This window comes from Mesoplodon densirostris, chromosome 1 (genome assembly GCF_025265405.1).
Source record: "Mesoplodon densirostris isolate mMesDen1 chromosome 1, mMesDen1 primary haplotype, whole genome shotgun sequence".
In the NCBI taxonomy this organism is placed as follows: Eukaryota; Metazoa; Chordata; class Mammalia; order Artiodactyla; family Ziphiidae; genus Mesoplodon; species Mesoplodon densirostris.
The window spans coordinates 47,839,201-47,859,090 of NC_082661.1; the positions used below are offsets into that span (position 1 = coordinate 47,839,201).

Below are 19,890 nucleotides of genomic sequence, written 5' to 3' on the forward strand. Positions count from 1 at the left end.
AAGAGAAAAACAAATACTGTATGCTAACGCATATATATGGAATCTAAAAAAAAAACTAGTACTGATGAACCTAGTTGCAGGGCAGAAATAAAGATGTAGACATAGAGAACAGACTGGAGGACATGGGGTGGGAGGGGGAAGGTGGGGCGAAGTGAGAGTAGCATCGACATATATACACTACTGAATGTAAAATAGTTAGCTAGTGGGAAGCAGCAGCATAGCACAGGGATATCAGCTCGGTGCTTTGCAATGACCTAGAGGGGTGGGATAGGGAGGGTGAGAGGGAGGCTCAAGAGGGAGGGGATGTGGGGACATATGTATGCATATGGCTGATTCACTTTGGTGTACAGCAGAAACTAACACAGTATTGTGAAGCAATTATACTCCAATAAAGATCTATTAAATAATAATAATGCTGGTGACAGTGGTAAAAGACCATTACTTTCAAGTAAAAGCCAAATAAATGTCTGTATTGCTCAGGCTGTGTCTCTTATATCCTTAATACATTAACATGCCTGTAGGAATAATGATGGAACCTAACCCCTTTTCCTACCTCACTGAAATGACTGCTTTTATAATACAACTTTGGATAATATGTAGATTCTTAAGAACATACTTATCATCCTATATCAAATAAGAATGTACTACAGAATTATCAGTGTCTGTTCCCCCAAAACCAAGAGCACTACTATCTACATAGTAAAAGATCTAGCAACAGAGGTCAGGGGTCTGGAATGCCGAACTGAATATTACAGAAATAAAGCCATGGGTGACCAGTGCCTGTCCAAGGAATTTAGTGACATAAGATATAAAGATCATTTTTTTCACCACAGTAGTCTTCCACAGCAATACCCTGAATATAATAAACAAATCGTGGGAGAAGGTAACATAAAGACAGATTTGGAAGTCCTTCATCTGCAACAAGAACGTACAGAGTAATTATGGGCTAAAAGAAAACTAGTAACCTAGAACAGCACTAATTGCACTGGAACACCACCAAAAATTTGGGCCCTAATCAATGGAGTAATTTCCAAAACCCAAAAAGAAGCAAGATTGGTAACCAAATTCAAAACTTAAATGTGTGCCTCTAGGAAATAATTATACTTCTCCTCAGCAGCAGAAATCACTGTAACAGAGAGCAAAGTAAGTCTAAGAAATCTAGTTAAGCCAGACTGGAGGACTAGATGAGAGCAGAGGGGCAAACGGAAGCTCCAGTAGGCCAAAGACCTAGCCAGTACTAAGGGCGGGGTCCATGGACACCTTTTTTTTTTTTTTTTTTAAACATATCACTTTACACTTGGATGAACTCACTGATGTGGCAAGTTTGAATCAGCCCTGGGCTTTTTTTTTTAAATAAATTTATTTATTTTATTTTATTTATTTTTGGCTGTGTTTGGTCTTCGTTGCTGCGTGCGGGTATTTCTCTAGCTGCGGAAAGCTGGGGCTACTCTTCGTTGTGGTGCACGGGCTTCTCATTGCGGTGGCTTCTCTCATTGCAGGGCACGGGCTCTAGGCACACAGGCTTCAGTAGTTTTGGCTCACGGGCTCTAGAGTGCAGGCTCAGTAGTTGTGGCACATAGGCTTAGTTGCCTCACAGCATGTGGGATCTTCCTGGACCAGGGCTCGACCCGTGTCCCCTGAATTGGCAGGCAGATTCTTAACCACTGCGCCACCAAGGAAGCCCCATGGACACCTTCTGAAAGTTGTGTTAGAGCATGCTTGACTGAGCAGATTATGGAACCCTATGATGTTGGTAAATGAGGGGCAATGGAGACTCAAAAACAGGATGGAAAATGATACAAGGACAGCTAAAAAATAGAAGAGGAAGAGGAAAGAAGAAGGCAGAGAAAAAAGTATGTCCAGAATTTTTACCAATAATTTAAAACACATGCTTAGCTATTAAGAGTAATGGAGTCAAAAGGATGAAAAGAATTGAGAACAGTCTCAGAGACCTCTGGGACAACATTAAATGCAACAACATTCAAATTATAGGGGTCGCAGAAGAAGAAGAGAAAAAGAAAGGGACTGAGGAAATATTTGAAGAGATTATAGTTGAAGACTTCCCTAATATGGGAAAGGAATAGTCAAACAAGTCCAGGAAGCACAGAAAGTCCCATACAGGATAAATCCAAGAAGAAACACACTGAGGCACATATTAATCAAACTATCAAAAATTAAATACAAAGAAAAAATATTAGGACTTCCGGGGAAGATGGCGAAAGAGTAAGACGCGGAGATCACGTTCCTCCCCACAGATACACCAGAAATACAGCTACACGTGGAACAACTCCTACAGAACACCTACTGAACGCTGGCAGAAGACCTCAGATCTCCCAAAAGGCAAGAAACACCCCACGTACCTGGGTAGTGCAAAGCGGAGAGATTCCCGCACAGAGGATCGGTGCCGACCGGCACTCACCAGCCCGAGAAGCCTGTCTGCTTGCCCGCCGGGGCGGGCGGCGCTGGGAGCTGAGGCTCGGGCTTCAGTCGGAGCGGAGGCAGAGGACTGGGGCTGGCGGCGTGAACACAGCCTGAAGGGGCTAATGCGCCACAGCTAGCCGGGAGGGAGTCCGGGAAAAAGTCTGGACCTGCCGAAGAGGCAAGAGACTTTTTCTTTCCTCTTTGTTTATTGGTGCGTGAGGAGAGGGGATTAAGAGCGCTACTTAAAGGAGCTCCAGAGACGGGCGCGAGCCGCGGCTGAAAGCGCGGACCCCAGAGACGGGCGTGGGACGCTGGGGCTGCTACCACCGCCACGAAGCCTGTGTGTGAGCGCAGGTCACTGTCCACGCCCCGCTTCCAGAGAGCCTGTGCAGCCCGTCACTGCCGGGGTACCAGGATCCAGCGACGGCTTCCCTGGGAGAACGCACGGCGCGCCTCGGGCTGGTGCAACGTCACGCCGGCCTCTGATGCTGCAGGCTCGCCCCACACTCCGTGCCCCTGCCTACCCCCCGGCCTGAGTGAGCCAGAGTCCCCGAAGAGGCTGCTCCTTTAACCCTGTCCTGTCTGAGTGAAGAACAAACACCCTCTGGCGACCTACATGGAGAGGTGGGGCCAAATCCAAAGCTGAGACCCAGGAGCTGTGAGAACAAAGAAGAGAAAGGGAAATCTCTCCCAGCAGCCTCAGAAGCAGCGGATTAAAGCTCTACAATCAACTTGATGTACCCTGCATCTGTGGAATACATGAATAGACAATGAATCATCCCAAATTGAGGAGCCAGGAGTCAGTGCTGTGCCTCTGAAGTGGGAGAGCCAACTTCAGGACACTGGTCCACAAGAGACCTCCCAGCTCCACATAATATAAAACGGCGAAAATCTTCCAGAGATCTCCATCTCAACACCAGCACCCAGCTTCACTCAACGACCAGCAAGCTAGAGTGCTGGACACCCTATGCCAAACAACTAGCAAGACAGGAACACAACGCCACCCATTAGCAGAGAGGCTGCCTAAAATCATAAAAAGTCCATAGACACCCCAAAACACACCACCAGACGTGGACCTGCCCACCAGAAAGACAAGATCCAGCCTCATCCACCAGAACACAGGCACTAGTCTCCTCCACCAGGAAGCCTACACAACCCACTGAACCAACCTTAGCCACTGGGGACAGACACCAAAAACAACAGGAACTACAAACCTGCAGCCTGCAAAAAGGAGACCCCAAACACAGCAAGATAAGCAAAATGAGAAGATAGAAAAACACACAGCAGGAGAAGGAGCAAGATAAAAACCCACCAGACCTAACAAATGAAGAGGAAATAGGCAGTCTACCTGAAAAAGAATTCAGGATAATGATAGTAAAGATGATCAAAAATCTTGGAAATAGAATAGACAAAATGCAAGAAATTGTTAACAAGGACCTAGAAGAACTAAAGATGAATCAAGCAATGATTAAAAACACAATAAATGTAATGAAAAATACTCTAGATGGGATCAATAGCAAAATAACTGAGGCAGAAGAACGGATAAGTGATGTGGAAGATAAAATAGTGGAAATAACTACTGCAGAGCAGAATAAAGAAAAAAGAGTGAAAAGAACTGAGGACAGTCTCAGAGACCTCTGGGACAACATTAAACGCACCAACATTCGAATTATAGGGGTTCCAGAAGAAGAAGAGAAAAAGAAAGGGACTGAGAAAATATTTGAAGAGATTATAGTTGAAAACTTCCCTAATATGGGAAAGGAAATAGTCAAGTCCAGGAGGCACAGAGAGTCCCATACAGGATAAATCCAAGGAGAAATACACCAAGACACATACTAATCAAACTGTCAAAAATTAAATACAAAGAAAACATATTAAAAGCAGCAAGGGAAAAACAACAAATAACACACAAGGGAATCCCCATAAGGTTAACAGCTGATCTTTCAGCAGAAACTCTGCAAGCCAGAAGGGACTGGCAGGACATATTTAAAGTGATGAAGGAGAAAAACCTGCAACCAAGATTACTCTACCCAGCAAGGATCTCATTCAGATTTGATGGAGAAATTAAAACGTTTACAGACAAGCAAAAGCTGAGAGAGTTCAGCACCACCAAACCAGCTTTACAACAAATGCTAAAGGAACTTCTCTAGGCAAGAAACTCAACAGAAGGAAAAGACCTACAATAACGAACCCAAAACAATTAAGAAAATGGGAATAGGAACATACATATCGATAATTACCTTAAATGTAAATGGACTAGATGCTCCCACCAAAAGACACAGATTGGCTGAATGGATACAAAAACAAGACCCATATATATGCTGTCTACAAGAGACCCACTTCAGACCTAGAGACACATACAGACTGAAAGTAAGGGGATGGAAAAAGATATTCCATGCAAATGGAAACCAAAAGAAAGCTGGAGTAGCAATTCTCATATCAGACAAAATAGACTTTAAAATAAAGACTACTAGAAGAGACAAAGAAGGACACTACATAATGATCAAGGGATCGATCCAAGAAGAAGATATAACAATTGTAAATATTTATGCACCCAACATAGGAGCACCTCAATACATAAGGCAAGTACTAAGAGCCATAAAAGGGGAAATCGACAGTAACACATTGATAGTAGGGGACTTTAACACCCCACTTTCACCAATGGACAGATCATCCAAAATGAAAAGAAATAAGGAAACACAAGCTTTAAATGATACATTAAACAAGATGGACTTAATTGACATTTATAGGACATTCCATCTAAAAACAACAGAATACACATTTTTCAAAAGTGCTCATGGAACATTCTCCAGGATAGATCATATCTTGGGTCACAAATCAAGCCTTGGTAAATTTAAGAAAATTGAAATTGTATCAAGTATCTTTTCCGACCACAATGCTATGAGACTAGATACCAATTACAGGAAAAGATCTGTAAAAAACACAAACACATGGAGGCTAAACAATACACTACTTAATAACCAAGTGATCACTGAAGAAATCAAAGAGGAAATTAAAAAATACCTAGAAACAAATGACAATGGAGACACGACGACCCAAAACCTATGGGATGCAGCAAAAGCAGTTCTAAGAGGGAAGTTTATAGCAATACAATCCCACCTTAAGAAACAGGAAACATCTCAAATAAACAACCTAACCTTGCACCTAAAGCAATCAGAGAAGAAAAACAAAAACACCCCAAAGTTAGCAGAAGGAAAGAAATCATAAAAATCGATCAGAAATAAATGAAAAAGAAATGAAGGAAACGATAGCAAAGATCAATAAAACTAAAAGGTGGTTCTTTGAGAAGATAAACAAAATTGATAAACCATTAGCCAGACTCATCAAGAAAAAAAGGGAGAAGATTCAAATCAATAGAATTAGACATGAAAAAGGAGAAGTAACAACTGACACTGCAGAAATACAAAAGATCATGAGAGATTATTACAAGCAACTCTATGCCAATAAAATGGACAACCTGGAAGAAATGGACAAATTCTTAGAAATGCACAACCTGCCAAGACTGACTCAGGAAGAAATAGAAAATATGAATAGACCAATCACAAGCACTGAAATTGAAACTGTGATAAAAAAAAAATCTTCCAACAAACAAAAGCCCAGGACCAGATGGCTTCACAGGCGAATTCTATCAAACATTTAGAGAGGAGCTAACACCTATCCTTCTCAAACTCTTCCAAAATATAGCAGAGGGAGGAACACTCCCAAACTCATTCTACAAGGCCACCATCACCTTGATACCAAAACCAGACAAGGATGTCACAGAGAAAGAAAACTATAGGCCAATATCACTGATGAACATAGATGCAAAAATCCTCAACAAAATACTAGCAAACAGAATCCAACATCACATTAAAAGGATCATACACCATGATCAAAGTGGGGTTTATTCCAGGAATGCAAGTATTCTTCAATATATGCAAATCAATCAACGTGATACACCATATTAACAAATTGAAGGAGAAAAACCATATGATCATCTCAATAGATGCAGAGAAAGCTTTCGACAAAATTTAACACCCATTTATGATAAAAACCCTGCAGAAAGTAGGCATAGAGGGAACTTTCCTCAACATACTAAAGGCCATATATGACAAACCCACAGCCAACATCATCCTCAATGGTGAAAAACTGAAACCATTTCCACTAAGATCAGGAACAAGACAAGGCTGCCCACTCTCACTACTCTTATTCAACCTAGTTTTGGAAGTTTTAGCCACAGCAATCAGAGAAGAAAAGGAAATAAAAGGAATCCAAATCGGAAAAGAAGAAGTAAAGCTGTCACTGTTTGCAGATGCCATGATACTATACATAGAGAATCCTAAAGATGCTACCAGAAAACTACTAGAGCTAATCAATGAATTTGGTAAAGTAGCTGTATACAAAATTAATGCACAGAAATCTCTGGCATTCCTATATACTAATGATGAAAAGTCTGAAAGTGAAACCAAGAAAACACTCCCATTTACCATTGCAACAAAAAGAATAAAATATCTAGGAATAAACCTACCTAAGGAGACAAAAGACCTGTATGCAGAAAATTATAAGACACTGATGAAAGAAATTAAAGGTGATACAAATAGATGGAGAGATGTACCATCTTCTTGGATTGGAAGAATCAACATTGTGAAAATGACTCTACTACCCAAAGCAATCTACAGATTCAATGCAATCCCTATCAAACTACCACTGGCATTTTTCACAGAACTAGAACAAAAAATTTCACAATTTGTATGGAAACACAAAAGACCCCGAATAGCCAAAGCAATCTTGAGAACGAAAAATGGAGCTGGAGGAATCAGGCTCCCTGACTTCAGACTATACTACAAAGCTACAGCAATCAAGACAGTATGGTACTGGCACAAAAACAGAAAGATAGATCAATGGAACAGGACAGAAAGCCCAGAGATAAACCCGCGCACATATGGTCACCTTATCTTTGATAAAGGAGGCAGGAATATACAGTGGAGAAAGGACAGTCTCTTCAATAAGTGGTGCTGGGAAAACTGGACAGGGACATGTAAAAGTATGAGATTAGATCACTCCCTAACACCATACACAAAAATAAACTCAAAATGGATTAAAGACCTAAATGTAAGGCCAGACACTATCAAAATCTTAGAGGAAAACATAGGCAGAACACTCTATGACATAAATCACAGCAAGATCCTTTTTGACCCACCTCCTAGAGAAATGGAAATAAAGACAAAAATAAACACATGGGACCTAATGAAACTTAAAAGCTTTTGCACAGCAAAGGAAACCATAAACAAGACCAAAAGACAACCCTCAGAATGGGAGAAAATATTTGCAAATGAAGCAACTGACAAAGGATTAATCTCCAAAATTTATAAGCAGCTCATGCAGCTCAATAACAAAAAAAGCAAACAACCCAATCCAAAACTGGGCAGAAGACCTAAATAGACATTTCTCCACAGAAGATATACAGACTGCCAACAAACGCATGAAAGGATGCTCAACATCTTTAATCATTAGAGAAATGCAAATCAAAACTACAATGAGATATCATCTCACACCAGTCAGAATGGCCATCATCAAAATATCTACAAACAATAAATGCTGGAGAGGGTGTGGAAAAAAGGGAACACTCTTGCACTGCTGGTGGGAATGTGAATTGGTACAGCCACTATGGAGAACAGTATGGAAGTTCCTTAAAAAACTACAAATAGAACTACCATATGACCCAGCAATCCCACTACTGGGCATATACCCTGAGAAAACCATAATTCAAAAAGAGACATGTACCAAAATGTTCATAGCCGCCCTATTTACAATAGCCCGGAGATGGAAACAACCTAAGTGTCCATCATCGAATGAATGGATTAAGAAGATGTGGCACATATATACAATGGAATATTACTCAGCCATAAAAAGAAATGAAATTGAGCTATTTCTAATGAGTTGGATGGACCTAGAGTCTATCATACAGAGTGAAGTAAGTCAGAAAGAGAAAGACAAATACTGTATGGTGACACATATATATGGAATTTAATTTAAAAAATGTCCTGAAGAACATAGGGGTAAGACAGGAATAAAGACACAGACCTACTAGAGAATGGATTTGAGGATATGGGGAGGGGGAAGGGTAAGCTGTGACAAAGCGAAAGAGCGGCATGGACATATATACACTACCAAACGTAAGGTAGATAGCTAGTGGGAAGCAGCCGCATAGCACTGGGAGATCAGCTCTGTGCTTTGTGACCGCCTGGAGGGGTGGGATAGGGAGGGTGGGAGGGAGACGCAAGAGCGAGGGGATATGGGAACATAAGTATAACTGATTCATTTTGTTATAAAGCAGAAACTAACACACCATTGTTAAGCAATTATACTCCAATAAAGATGCAAAAAAAAAAAGAAAAGAAAAAATATTAAAAGCAGCAAGGGAAAAACAACAAAGGGAATCACCATAAGGTTAACAGCTGATCTTTCAGCAGGAAGTCTGCAAGCCAGAAGGGAGTGGCAGGACATATTTAAAGTGATGAAAGGGAAAAGCCTACAACCAAGATTACTCTACCCAGCAAGGACCTCATTCAGATTTGACGGAGAAATTAAAACCTTTACAGACAAGCAAAAGCTAAGAGAATTCAGCACCACCAAACCAGCTTTACAACAAATGCTAAAGGAACTTCTCTAGGCAGGAAACACAAGAGAAGGAAAAGACCCACAATAACAAACCCAAAACAATTAAGAAAATGGTAATAGGAACATACATATTGATAATTACCTTAAATGTAAATGTATTAAATGCTCCAACCAAAAGACATAGACTGGCTGAATGGATACAAAAACAAGACCGGTATATATGCTGTCTACAAGTGACCCACTTCAGACCTAGGGACACATACAGACTGAAAGTGAGGGGATGGAAAAAGATATTCCATGAAAATGGAAATCAAAAGAAAGCTGGAGGGGCTTCCCTGGCGGCACCGTGGTTGAGAGTCCACCTGCTGATGCACGGGACACAGGTTCGTGCCCCGGTCCGGGAGGATACCACATGCCACGGAGTGGCTGGGCCCGTGGGCCATGGCTGCTGAGCCTGCGCGTCTGGAGCCTATGCTCCGCAACGGGAGAGGCCACAACGGTGAGAGGCCCATGTACCGCAAAAAAAAAAAAAAAAAAAAAGAAAGCTGGAGTAGCAATTCTCATATCAGACAAAATAGACTTTAAAATAAAGACTATTACAAGAGACAAAGAAGGACACTGCATAATGATCAAGGGATCAATCCAAGAAGAAGATATAACAATTGTAAATATTTATGCACCCAACATAGATAGGAGCACCTCAATACATAAGGCAAATGTTAACCACCATAAAAGGGGATATCAACAGTAACACAATCATAGTAGGGGACTTAAACACCCCACTTCCACCAGTGGACAGATCAACCAAAATGAAAATAAATAAGGAAACACAAGCTTTAAATGATACATTAAACAAGATAGACTTAATTGATATTTATAGGACATTCCATCCAAAAACAACAGAATACACTTTCTTCTCAAGTGCTCATGGAACATTCTCCAGGAAAGACTCATATCTTGGGTCACAAATCAAGCCTTGGTAAATTTAAGAAAATTGAAATCGTATCAAGTATCTTTTCTGACCACAATGCTATAAGACTAAATGTCTACTACAGGAAAAAAAAACCTGTAAAAAATACAAACACATGGAGGCTAAACAATACACTCTTAAATAACCAAGAGATCACTGAAGAACACCATACACAAAAATAAACTCAAAATGGATTAAAGACCTAAATGTAAAACTAGACACTATAAAACTCTTAGAGGAAAACATAGGCAGAACACTCTATCACATAAATCACAGCAAGATCCTTTTTGACCCACCTCCTAGAGAAATGGAAATAAAAACAAAAATAAACACATGGGACCTAATGAGACTTAAAAGCTTTTGCACAGCAAAGGAAACCATAAACAAGACGAAAAGACAACCCTCAGAATGGGAGAAAGTATTTTCAAATGAAGCAACAAAGGATTAATCTCCAAAATTTACTTGCAGCTCATGCAGCTCAATATCAAAAAAAACACAACCCAATCCAAAACTGGGCAGAAGACCTAAGTAGACATTTCTCCAAAGAAGATATACAGATTGCCAACAAACACATGAAAGGATGCTCAACATCACTAATCATTAGAGAAATGCAAATCAAAACTACAATGAGGTATCACCTCACACCAGTCAGAATGGCCACCATCAAAAAATCTATAAACAATAAATGCTGGAGAGGGTGTGGAGAAAAGGGAACACTCTTGCATTGTTGGTGGGAATGTAAATTGATACAGCCACTATGGAGAACAGTATGGAGGTTCCTTTAAAAACTAAAAATCGAGCTACCATACAACCCAGCAATCCCACTACTGGGCATATACCCTGAAAAAACCATAATTCAAAAAGTTATGTACCACAGTGTTCACTGCAGCTCTATTTACAATAGCCAGGACATGGAAGCAACCGAAGTGTCCATCAACCGATGAATGGATAAAGATGTGGCACATATATACAATGGAATATTACTCAGCCATAAAAAGAAACGATATTGAGTTATTTGTAGTGAGGTGGATGTACCTAGAGTCTGTCATACAGAGTGAAGTAAGTCAGAAAGAAAAACAAATACCGTATGCTAAACATATATATGGAATTAAAAGAAAAGGTTCTGACGAACCTAGGGACATGTCAGGAATAAAGACGCAGATGTAGAGAATGGACTTGAGGACACGGAGAGGGGGAAGGGGAAGCTGGGACGAAGTGAGAGAGTGGCATGGACATATATACACTACCAAATGTAAAATAGATAGCTAGTGGGAAGCAGCCGCATAGCACAGGGAGATCAGCTCGGTGCTTTGTGACCACCTAGAGGGGTGGGACAGGGAGGGTGGGAGGGAGATGCAAGAGGGAGGGGATATGGGGATATATGTATATGTATAGCTGATTCAGTTTGTTATAAAGCAGAAACTAACACACCATTGTAAAGCAATTATACTCCACTAAAGATGTTAAAAAAAAAAAAAAGATCTTGGGGAAAAAAGAGTAATGGCATCAGAAAACGTTTCTAAATCAATTTCCAAAACATTTCTCTCCTCCCTTCTGAAAAAGTTCTTAAAACACAAAGATGAAAGGGAAGTTAAAGACAGGTAATGCGATAACAGTGCTGAATAACTAATTTCAGTTAACTCGGAATCAGCTTTATCCTCTGTTGTAAAGAACAGCCATATAAGAGCATTTCTTTTAAACTCTTCCTCCCACCTAAAGGGAGCCAGCATGTTATGCAGTCCTTAAAAATACCGACTCTTAATAACCGTTTTTACTAAAGCCTGGAAATATACCTAAGTTTTAAATACAAGCTTCAGAATTGTATCCACCACATCATGTACCCTAAACTCTGAAATCAATTTCCTAGCGGGACTGTGAAATCCTTCGGAGCCAACGCCTCCTCGATCCTTCAGTTAGACACTTGAAGAGAACGGAGTCACCTGCGCAGCCCGTGTTCCTCCAGTATAAACTCCGGCTACCCAGGCGCACGGGCCAGATCAGGAGGGCAGCAGTCAGGCTCCGCGTCAGAATCCGCGACTCAGAGGGCAGCACCTGTCGGGCGGGGCGGGGCACCCCGCGTCGCGCTCGCAGAGGGACGGAAAGTGAAGGCTGTCTCCTCCGCGAAGGCGGGCGGCGGCGACGGAGGGGGCGAGGCCAGGAGGCCAGCGACAGCAGCGCGGCCCGGCTCACCGGCCCGCGGCCCTAGGCACCCTCCCCATCCGGCCCGCTTGCCCTCACCGGCTCTCGTCCACTCCCTCGCCTGCCCGCAGGCCCGTAAGGAGGTGCGGCCCCGTGAGCGACGTTGCGGCAGGTACCGAAGAGCAACGCTCAGTGGTCGCCGCGCCCCCGCCCCTTTGTGACACCGCGTACCAATCGCTCGCCGGTGCTCGCGTCGCCCTCCAATCAGCGGGGGCGGGGGCGGGACCTGTCCGCCGGACGCCTGCGGATGCGCGGGAGCCGGGGCTTCTTTTGCGTTCGGTGGTGGTTGTTGATTAGGAGAGGCCCGGATGTTAATTCTGTATTACTAACAGTGGCCTGCTGACTAGGGCCGAAGCGGGCGGGCTGGAGACCAGTCGCACAGGCTTCCGGGAACGGTGGGGTTGGCCTGTGGCCTAAGGAGAGTATGGACAGCACCCTCCCTGAGACCAACCTAAGGCGCTCTTAGAGGTGCCCGACGTACTATGGGGATAGTCCCCGTCGATGGCCTTTCCAGAGCCTGTGCACTTCTAGTGAGGTCCAGGCCGGCCTGCCTTAAACAAATCACTCTTCCTGCGCTTTACTGACCCCTGACGTTTCTGGTCTCACGTACCTCATCTGAAACATGGGGACACTGCCATGCCTGGTTGAAAGCAAGGGCGAAAGCAAACAAGCTCTGTAGCTCTTATCCATTTATTCCTCATCCAATTTACTGAGAATTGTAGAGTTGAAATTGAGTGGGTACCTTGGGTTGTCAAGTCGCAGCGTCGGCTATGCCCAGCCACCCTTTTTTTTTTTTTTCTCCAGTTCTAATTACCAAGCTGTTGAACTCAGGTGCACAACATAACAGACAACACAAACCTTCCAGCCTGACATGGGCCCCCATTGCTTCTTTTTATCTTCATTTCCTGTAGGTGTTCTAAATCCAAGGCTTACGGATTTTCCAGCCCTCCTGGCCTACTATTTTACTAGGTGGATTACTTAACTGACAATGACCAGTAATCTCCCTCTCACTGCAGCTTCACTTATCTTGTGACTCAGAGGAACCAGTCTAAAATGAACCCCAATGCCTAATCTCCATTGCCTGTCCCTTCTTACTCCCCTCTGAGACCCCACCCACCAAATTATCTCCATAATTCAACAAACCATTGAGTATACACTGAGGTATATGATAAGGGACCGTGCTTTCACTCATCTTCAGGCTCTCTTGCCACTGGTTCCTTCTTTCTTTAATACTGAGTTGACTGGAGCCCTGTGAGGACAGAGATATGATTATTATCTTTGTATACTAAATTCTTAAATGAGTGCCTGTGATGAAATGAATCTTACTGAAGCAAAACCTTAGTTTCTAAAACCTGCCACCCCTCTCAGGGAGAACTGAGAGAAGGAGCTTTGGAGTCAGGTGGATGCGCTTAAAGCCTTGGGTTCCAACACTGGAAGCTCTGCTACCTTGGCCAGTTCATTCATTCTCGCCATCATCATCTACCATGTTTCAAGTACCAGGCAGTTAACACGGATCTTTGCATATTCTGGCCCATCACAATCCTGCAAGGTGGGTACTGAAACCCCTACTTGACAAAGAAGGAAACAGAAGCTAAGAAAGGTAAAACAATTTGCCTATACTCAAACAGCTCTAGGTGGCAGATTTAAATCTAGGTCTCAATAAAAAAATCCAAACTTGTTCCGCTAGTCCATTCTGCTTCCAGATTTTAGCCTCATCTGTGAAATGAGGACTCTATCTGGTAGAGTTAAGGAGACTGACATGAAAAGTGCCTACCATCGGACGAGTGAGTGTTAAGTTCCCTCCCCCTTTCAACCCTCTCAAAATAGCAATTTGCCTATTTTCTAACTCTATTGTCTCCTGAATTCCCTGGAATCAATCCTAATGATGGGTCAGCAGATTTGATCATTCCAAAAGAAAAACATGTTTAACAAATGCTTACTGAGTCAGATCCCACATGGGGCTCAGAGCAGGAAACTATACACAAGTAACGTAAGGGACAGAAGGAAGATGCACTAAAGGGATAGGGAAAAGGAACAGGCAGCTAGTATGTACCCTCTTCTGCTGTTGGGTCATTCTCACAGCAGAGCTGGACAAACAGTTGATGTGTGAGAGCTATACAAAATCTCTATGAGCAATTCCCAATTCAACCTTAAAAGTAACCAAGGAAGAAGTTACTGGCTTCAGAATTGGTGAAGCCAACTGGGTCTGCTTACAAGATTGTGCCATGGTTACAGATTTAATACTCATGAGCAAGATGGCACAGCACAGGAAAACAGACTAGAAGGGCAGGGGGTGAGATGAGGGGGGGGTGATCAGCCATCCACAATGGACAACACAGTTGTAGAACATTCCCATCAGTGCAGAGTTCTATGAAACAGTGGTGCTCTAGAAGCTGACATTTCCATCCTCAGCACTTCTTCCTACCATTATCTGGGTTCATTCTGCCTCTTTCAAAAAATAATGTAGGGCCTCCCTGGTGGCGCAAGTGGTTGAGAGTCCGCCTGCCGATGCAGGGGATGCGGGTTCGTGCCCCGGTCTGGGAGGATCCCATATGCCGCGGAGCGGCTGGGCCCGTGAGCCATGGCCGCTGAGCCTGCGCGTCCGGAGCCTGCGCGTCCGGAGCCTGTGCTCCGCAACGGGGGAGGCCACAACAGTGAGAGGCCCGCATACCGCAAAAAAAAAAAAAAAAAAAAAAAAAAAAAATAATAATAATAATAATGTAAAGCTCCAAGGAATGGAAATGGATGCCTTAGAGCAAGAGTCAGCAAATTGTTTCTGTAAAGGGCCACAAAGAAAATATCTTAGACTCTGTAGGCCATCCAGTCTCTGACACAACCACTCAACTCTGGCATTGGAGGTAGGGTGAAAACCGCCATAGACAATACATAAATGAATGGGTATGGTTCTTTCCAATAAAACTTTATTTACAAAAACAGACAGTAGAGGACTACAGTTTGCCAAATCTTGCTTTAGTGGACTTATAGAGGCATCTTCAGAATTCAGTGGAATGAGAGAAAACCTCCTCTCCTATTACGAAGACTCATGAACTATATAATCTCTCATCCTCTTCCTCTATCAAGTGCCCTGGTTCTAAGTTAGGGCTCCCATACATGTAGGGAAGACTCCTGGTCATCTGTCTGGCATTTGCTACCTCTGGGAGTCCCTGTCCACCCATGAAAGGCACAAATAGGTTTCTTTTCTAATGACCCTAAACCATGGCCCCACCAAGGCTAATCAAAATATGGTTAAAAAAGCAAAAACAATAACGAAACAGTGAAACATTTATTTCTGTTTGGCAGTATTAAGCATGATTAAAACCAGTACAGAAAAATACTAAGTACGTTGGGTAAGAAGTGAGCTAGCTGTTTCAGTATATGCTTTTTATAATTCAGTTAAGACAGTGAGCACAGAAGACAGCATCATTAACTCAAGGATGTAGCTGTACACTGGATGTACAAGGATGTAGAGTGTACACCTGTACACTCTACTGGCCTCCAAAGGCGTTCAAGGGATCATCAAATATGTTGGACACCTTCTGTTCAGATCTTGGTTCAGGCACTGTCTGTGAAGATCGACTTTTTGGTTTGGTTGTCTTAGCCTGGATACCAGAGGAGAAGATATCATCTTTAAAAAGGAAAAAAAGAAAAAGAAAAAAAGAGTTGCTGAATAGGCAAGAAAATGGGTGCTTTTAAGATACATCTACACAAACAACCAAAGACTCAAGTCTGACAACAGTATGGGATACCAAAAAACACTAAGATAGAGCCAAGCCTCTTAGATTCTGGTCCTGGTTCTGCTACTAAGTTTTATGATCACATACAAGTCACATTTTCTCTCTGAGCATAATTTTCTCAGCTACAAAGCTGTGTGTGTGCACATGCAGGAGAGGAAAAGTGGAAAGATAACTGAATCTCCAATCCAGCCCCTGACTTTACCATCTATGCATTATACTTATTTCTACATTCTTTTCCCACTGGGTTTTAAAAGGAAAAGGCACTAAAAATAAGCAAAGGGAAATCCAACACAGGTCACCCTCTTTCAGAATAAATGCATCTGTTTGCAGCACCTAAACGCTAAGCATGTAAGTCTTTATGACTACATTTGTGTTTAATGTTTCACTGACTCTAATGCTCCATGACTCACTTTACTCAGTAATGATAGTAACCCAGTAATGTTACTGCTAGGATTCTATTCTACTGAGATTTTAGCATGTGTACATAAAGATATGTATGTACAAATGTTAAAGATTATGGCATCATTTGTAACAGAGAAAATGGAGAAACAATCTAGATCACTCTCAATAGGCTAATGGCTAAATATAAAGCAACAGTACACAACTACTAAAAACAAGGAAGTAGATCTCTATGTACTGACATGGGAAAACACTGAAAAAATAAGTATACGTTTATATGTATACAAACCTATATTACTGTCACCATGTCTGAAAGGGGACACACCAAACTCTCAATAATAGTTACCTCTAGGGCTAGCTTTTTACTTTTTACATTTTACCAATAGCATTAATCTATTATAACATGTATTACTTTTTTTGTGATAAAGTCTCTTCTGTACCTTGTAGTGGGAAGCAGGTAGAGGCAGAGCACACTTGCTTGGGGAGTCGAAAAAGTGTGGCTTTGCAGTACCAGCTTTCTCCCAGTTAACCCCAAGGTCCAGACTGGGAGAGAGGAGGTGGGGGAGTAGGAAGTATATATGGCCTCAGCCCGAGTCCTATGCACTAACACAGGACATATCAGAAGCCCTACATTTCGGGTTATGGGGCATTTGGTTTGCCCAGTAATAAAGTAGACATTATACTATGGAGAGAAAATGAACATGTTTACAAACACAGAAGATCTTTGGTGAGAGGTAAAGTCTGAGTTACAGCCTGCTTTCCTATACAGTCCTGCTCTCCTCCTGCACTGCCCCTCCATTCTCCGAACCACTAACGCTCACTCTCCAGCTAGAACTGCATCACACCCGAGGCAGCCACCTCAGCCTACTTTAGCATGTGGGGTAGTTTCTGATCCTCCTTTCATGACATCAGTGTTCAGATCTGTCATAGATGATTGGCAGACGGCACACTAAGAAAAAAGCTAAATTATACTTGAAAGTCAAACTCTGGGCTCCTTCAACCTCCTTGATATCCATCATAACAAAACACTGTTTCACCAAAATGACTAAGCCATTTACTTATCCACCCTCAGTCTATCTCAGGAGTATAGAGCAAGTCAAAGGAAACCCACTGGGGAACATTTTCCAGGAAAGGGTCAAGACAAAGGTAGCAGGAGAAATATCAAGTCGCTGAACGGTAATGACTCTCTCTGTCATGTGTAGAAAACTAAACTTACCCATATCATCGTCAAATATAGACTTAGCTTCCACTTTCTTTTTGGACTTTTCTTTTGGTTTTACAGTTAGGTCAGCAAAGATATCAATGTTATCATCAAACAAGTTGGAGTCAAATGTTCTTTCCTTCTCTCTTGTTTTTTGTGAGGCCTTCATTGCTTCTGTAGCAAATATATCATCCTTGTAAGCCAAAAAAACAAGCACAACAATTTAAAATCAAGTTTTTACTTTACTACATACGCTAATTTCAACAAGTTGTAGAAATGCAAACTGCCACAGGGTTCTGGAACAGCCATGTGAGCTGCCCCTCTATCTGGAATTGCTACTCCAGATCTCTGCCTGGCATGGTCCTTCTCTTTCTTCTAGTCCCAGCTAAACCTCGAGCCGTACAGAGAACGCTTCTCTACCAGTCCTACCTGAAGGAGCACCTCCCACCCCAACCCATCACGCTGCCCCACTGCCCTGGGTTGTTTTCTTTAAGGCCCTTAACATTACCTGAAAACGTTATTAATACGCGGCTCTGTCTACATCCAATTCCCCTCCCTGAGAGCTCTGCGGAGCAGAGCACTGGTCCTAGTTCCCCTTGTGCTTCCGCCTCCCAGATGCTCAATAAACATCTGCCCGAAGAGCGTCACTGAAGGCCTTACCGCTTGCGTTAAATCATCAGCTCCAGCCAGGGCCTGTTTCCCCAAGAACCAGAGGTTAAACACTCAAGCTGTAGAGATGCTACTTTATCTATGCTGACTGCAGCAATAGCCAGATAAAAACCATTGACTTGCATCAATGGTTATGGCCAGAAACAAAACAGAAAACCACTCTGAATAAGTTTCAGAGTTATTAATAAAAGACCCTAATTATAATTACTAAGCAAGTAGATACAGGGTAGCAACCAAACAGGTTTAAAGCAATCTATGGCTCAAATGACCCAATCAGGTATTTTCCTTAACAAAGAACCCCGCACAAAAATGTATTGTTATGTCCTATTACCTACCTCAAAAATATCTTGTGCTTTTGAGATAACATCCTGCTGACTGTTGGATTTTGACTCATTCTTCTTGCCTTTCTGGTCTGTAAAGAGATCGTCCTCATCTTCCAGGAGAGGGAAAGGATTTGTTTTCTTTGCTGGTTTTGGTTTAACAGACTGAAAGAGATCATCATCACTGCCTGCCTCACTGAGAGCAGGAAACATGAGGCTTTTTTCTTTACTTCCCCCTGCCGGGTTGGCCAGGCTCTCTGCTGCCTTCACCTTGGCTTTTCTTCTCTCCGTGGACTGAGATGCAATGCCCTTGGAAAAGATATCTCCAGAATCAAAAAGGTCATCCTCAAGAGGTTGACCCAGAGATTTCACAAAGGGGTTTCTGTCTTTCCCAAGCACAGGACCACCTGCCCAAGTTGGAATGGCAGCTGCCATGGGCTCCTCAGAGCTGTCTTCTCCACCAGCTGCCCTGGGCTGTGGCTGATGACCATCTGGTGAAATGACGCCATCTGCCAATTGTGCAATAAATTCCCTGGGGATACTCATGTCCTCAGCCTCACTGGACTCCTGGGCAGCCAACCGTCGAGCTGTGCGTGTCTGTGGTCTGCGCTTCCCTCTCACTTTGACTCGGGTCTGCAATGGCAAAAACCACACGCTGACCTGATGGTTTTTTAAAAGGTGCTCAAAACTAACATAGCAAATCATCAGCAACTCAAAATACTGTTAGGTTGTTAGGTTCCCCTCAATCGAGATATCATCTAAGACAGAAGAGGTTATTTCTTAAAGATTTCCAAAGGCGTTTAATAGCTCCTAGTACTCTAAGACTCACTCTTAATCCTTCAGTGTCCCCCATTTTTGAGTCTTTTGAGGGCAATTTCTGTTCAATTTGATACAAAAGGCTTCATCTGCCACTGGAAGCCACACTGCTTGTGCCACACTGTCTTGTGTCCCACAGCGCTCCCTGGACCCTTCCTTCTCTGCCCTAAGTTTATATGTGGGTATCTTTCAAAACGAGAAAGAATCAGGGGGATTCTGGCAATAAGCTTTACTGGGGGATAGCCTAAAATCAGGCTCCAGAAACAGGGAGATAAGATGACAAAGACAGAAAGGTAATCTCAGATGCTCTTTTCTTCAAGTCAACAAACACTAAATCCAAATTTTAAATACTTCACGTAAAAAAATGTGGCTTAGGAATCAGAACTTTCAATATAAGCTCAAAATATGAGTCACTTATTAGCAATAATGCAGTATTTGTAATATTTTCCAACATATACCATCAAGTAGTTTTAAGAAGGCACAAGCTACTTTGGGCAAAGTACTTAACTGTACTTTGGGCAAAGTACTTAACTGTACTTT

The 19,890-nt window shown here is 42.5% G+C and overlaps 2 protein-coding genes across 14 annotated transcripts in view; both read right to left on the minus strand.

Moving 5' to 3' along the window:
• Positions 1–12,224, minus strand: part of ZFAND4 (zinc finger AN1-type containing 4) — a 79,423-nt gene extending 67,199 nt beyond the window's left edge. The window contains exon 1 of the mRNA XM_060120087.1: positions 11,953–12,224. The gene's annotated coding sequence lies outside the window, so the exon portion shown is untranslated. The remainder of the gene's footprint in view (positions 1–11,952) is intronic.
• Positions 12,225–15,475: 3,251 nt separating this feature from the next.
• LOC132492975 (WASH complex subunit 2A-like) overlaps positions 15,476–19,890 on the minus strand; it is a 57,087-nt gene continuing 52,672 nt past the window's right edge. For all 13 annotated transcript variants that reach the window (XM_060103034.1, XM_060103062.1, XM_060103043.1 and 10 more), the window contains 3 exons: positions 18,550–19,167; positions 17,561–17,738; positions 15,476–15,836 (listed from right to left, as the gene is read on the minus strand). In XM_060103034.1, the coding sequence (XP_059959017.1) occupies positions 15,697–15,836; positions 17,561–17,738; positions 18,550–19,167 (936 nt within the window). In that variant the 3' untranslated portion in view covers positions 15,476–15,696. The remainder of the gene's footprint in view (positions 15,837–17,560; positions 17,739–18,549; positions 19,168–19,890) is intronic.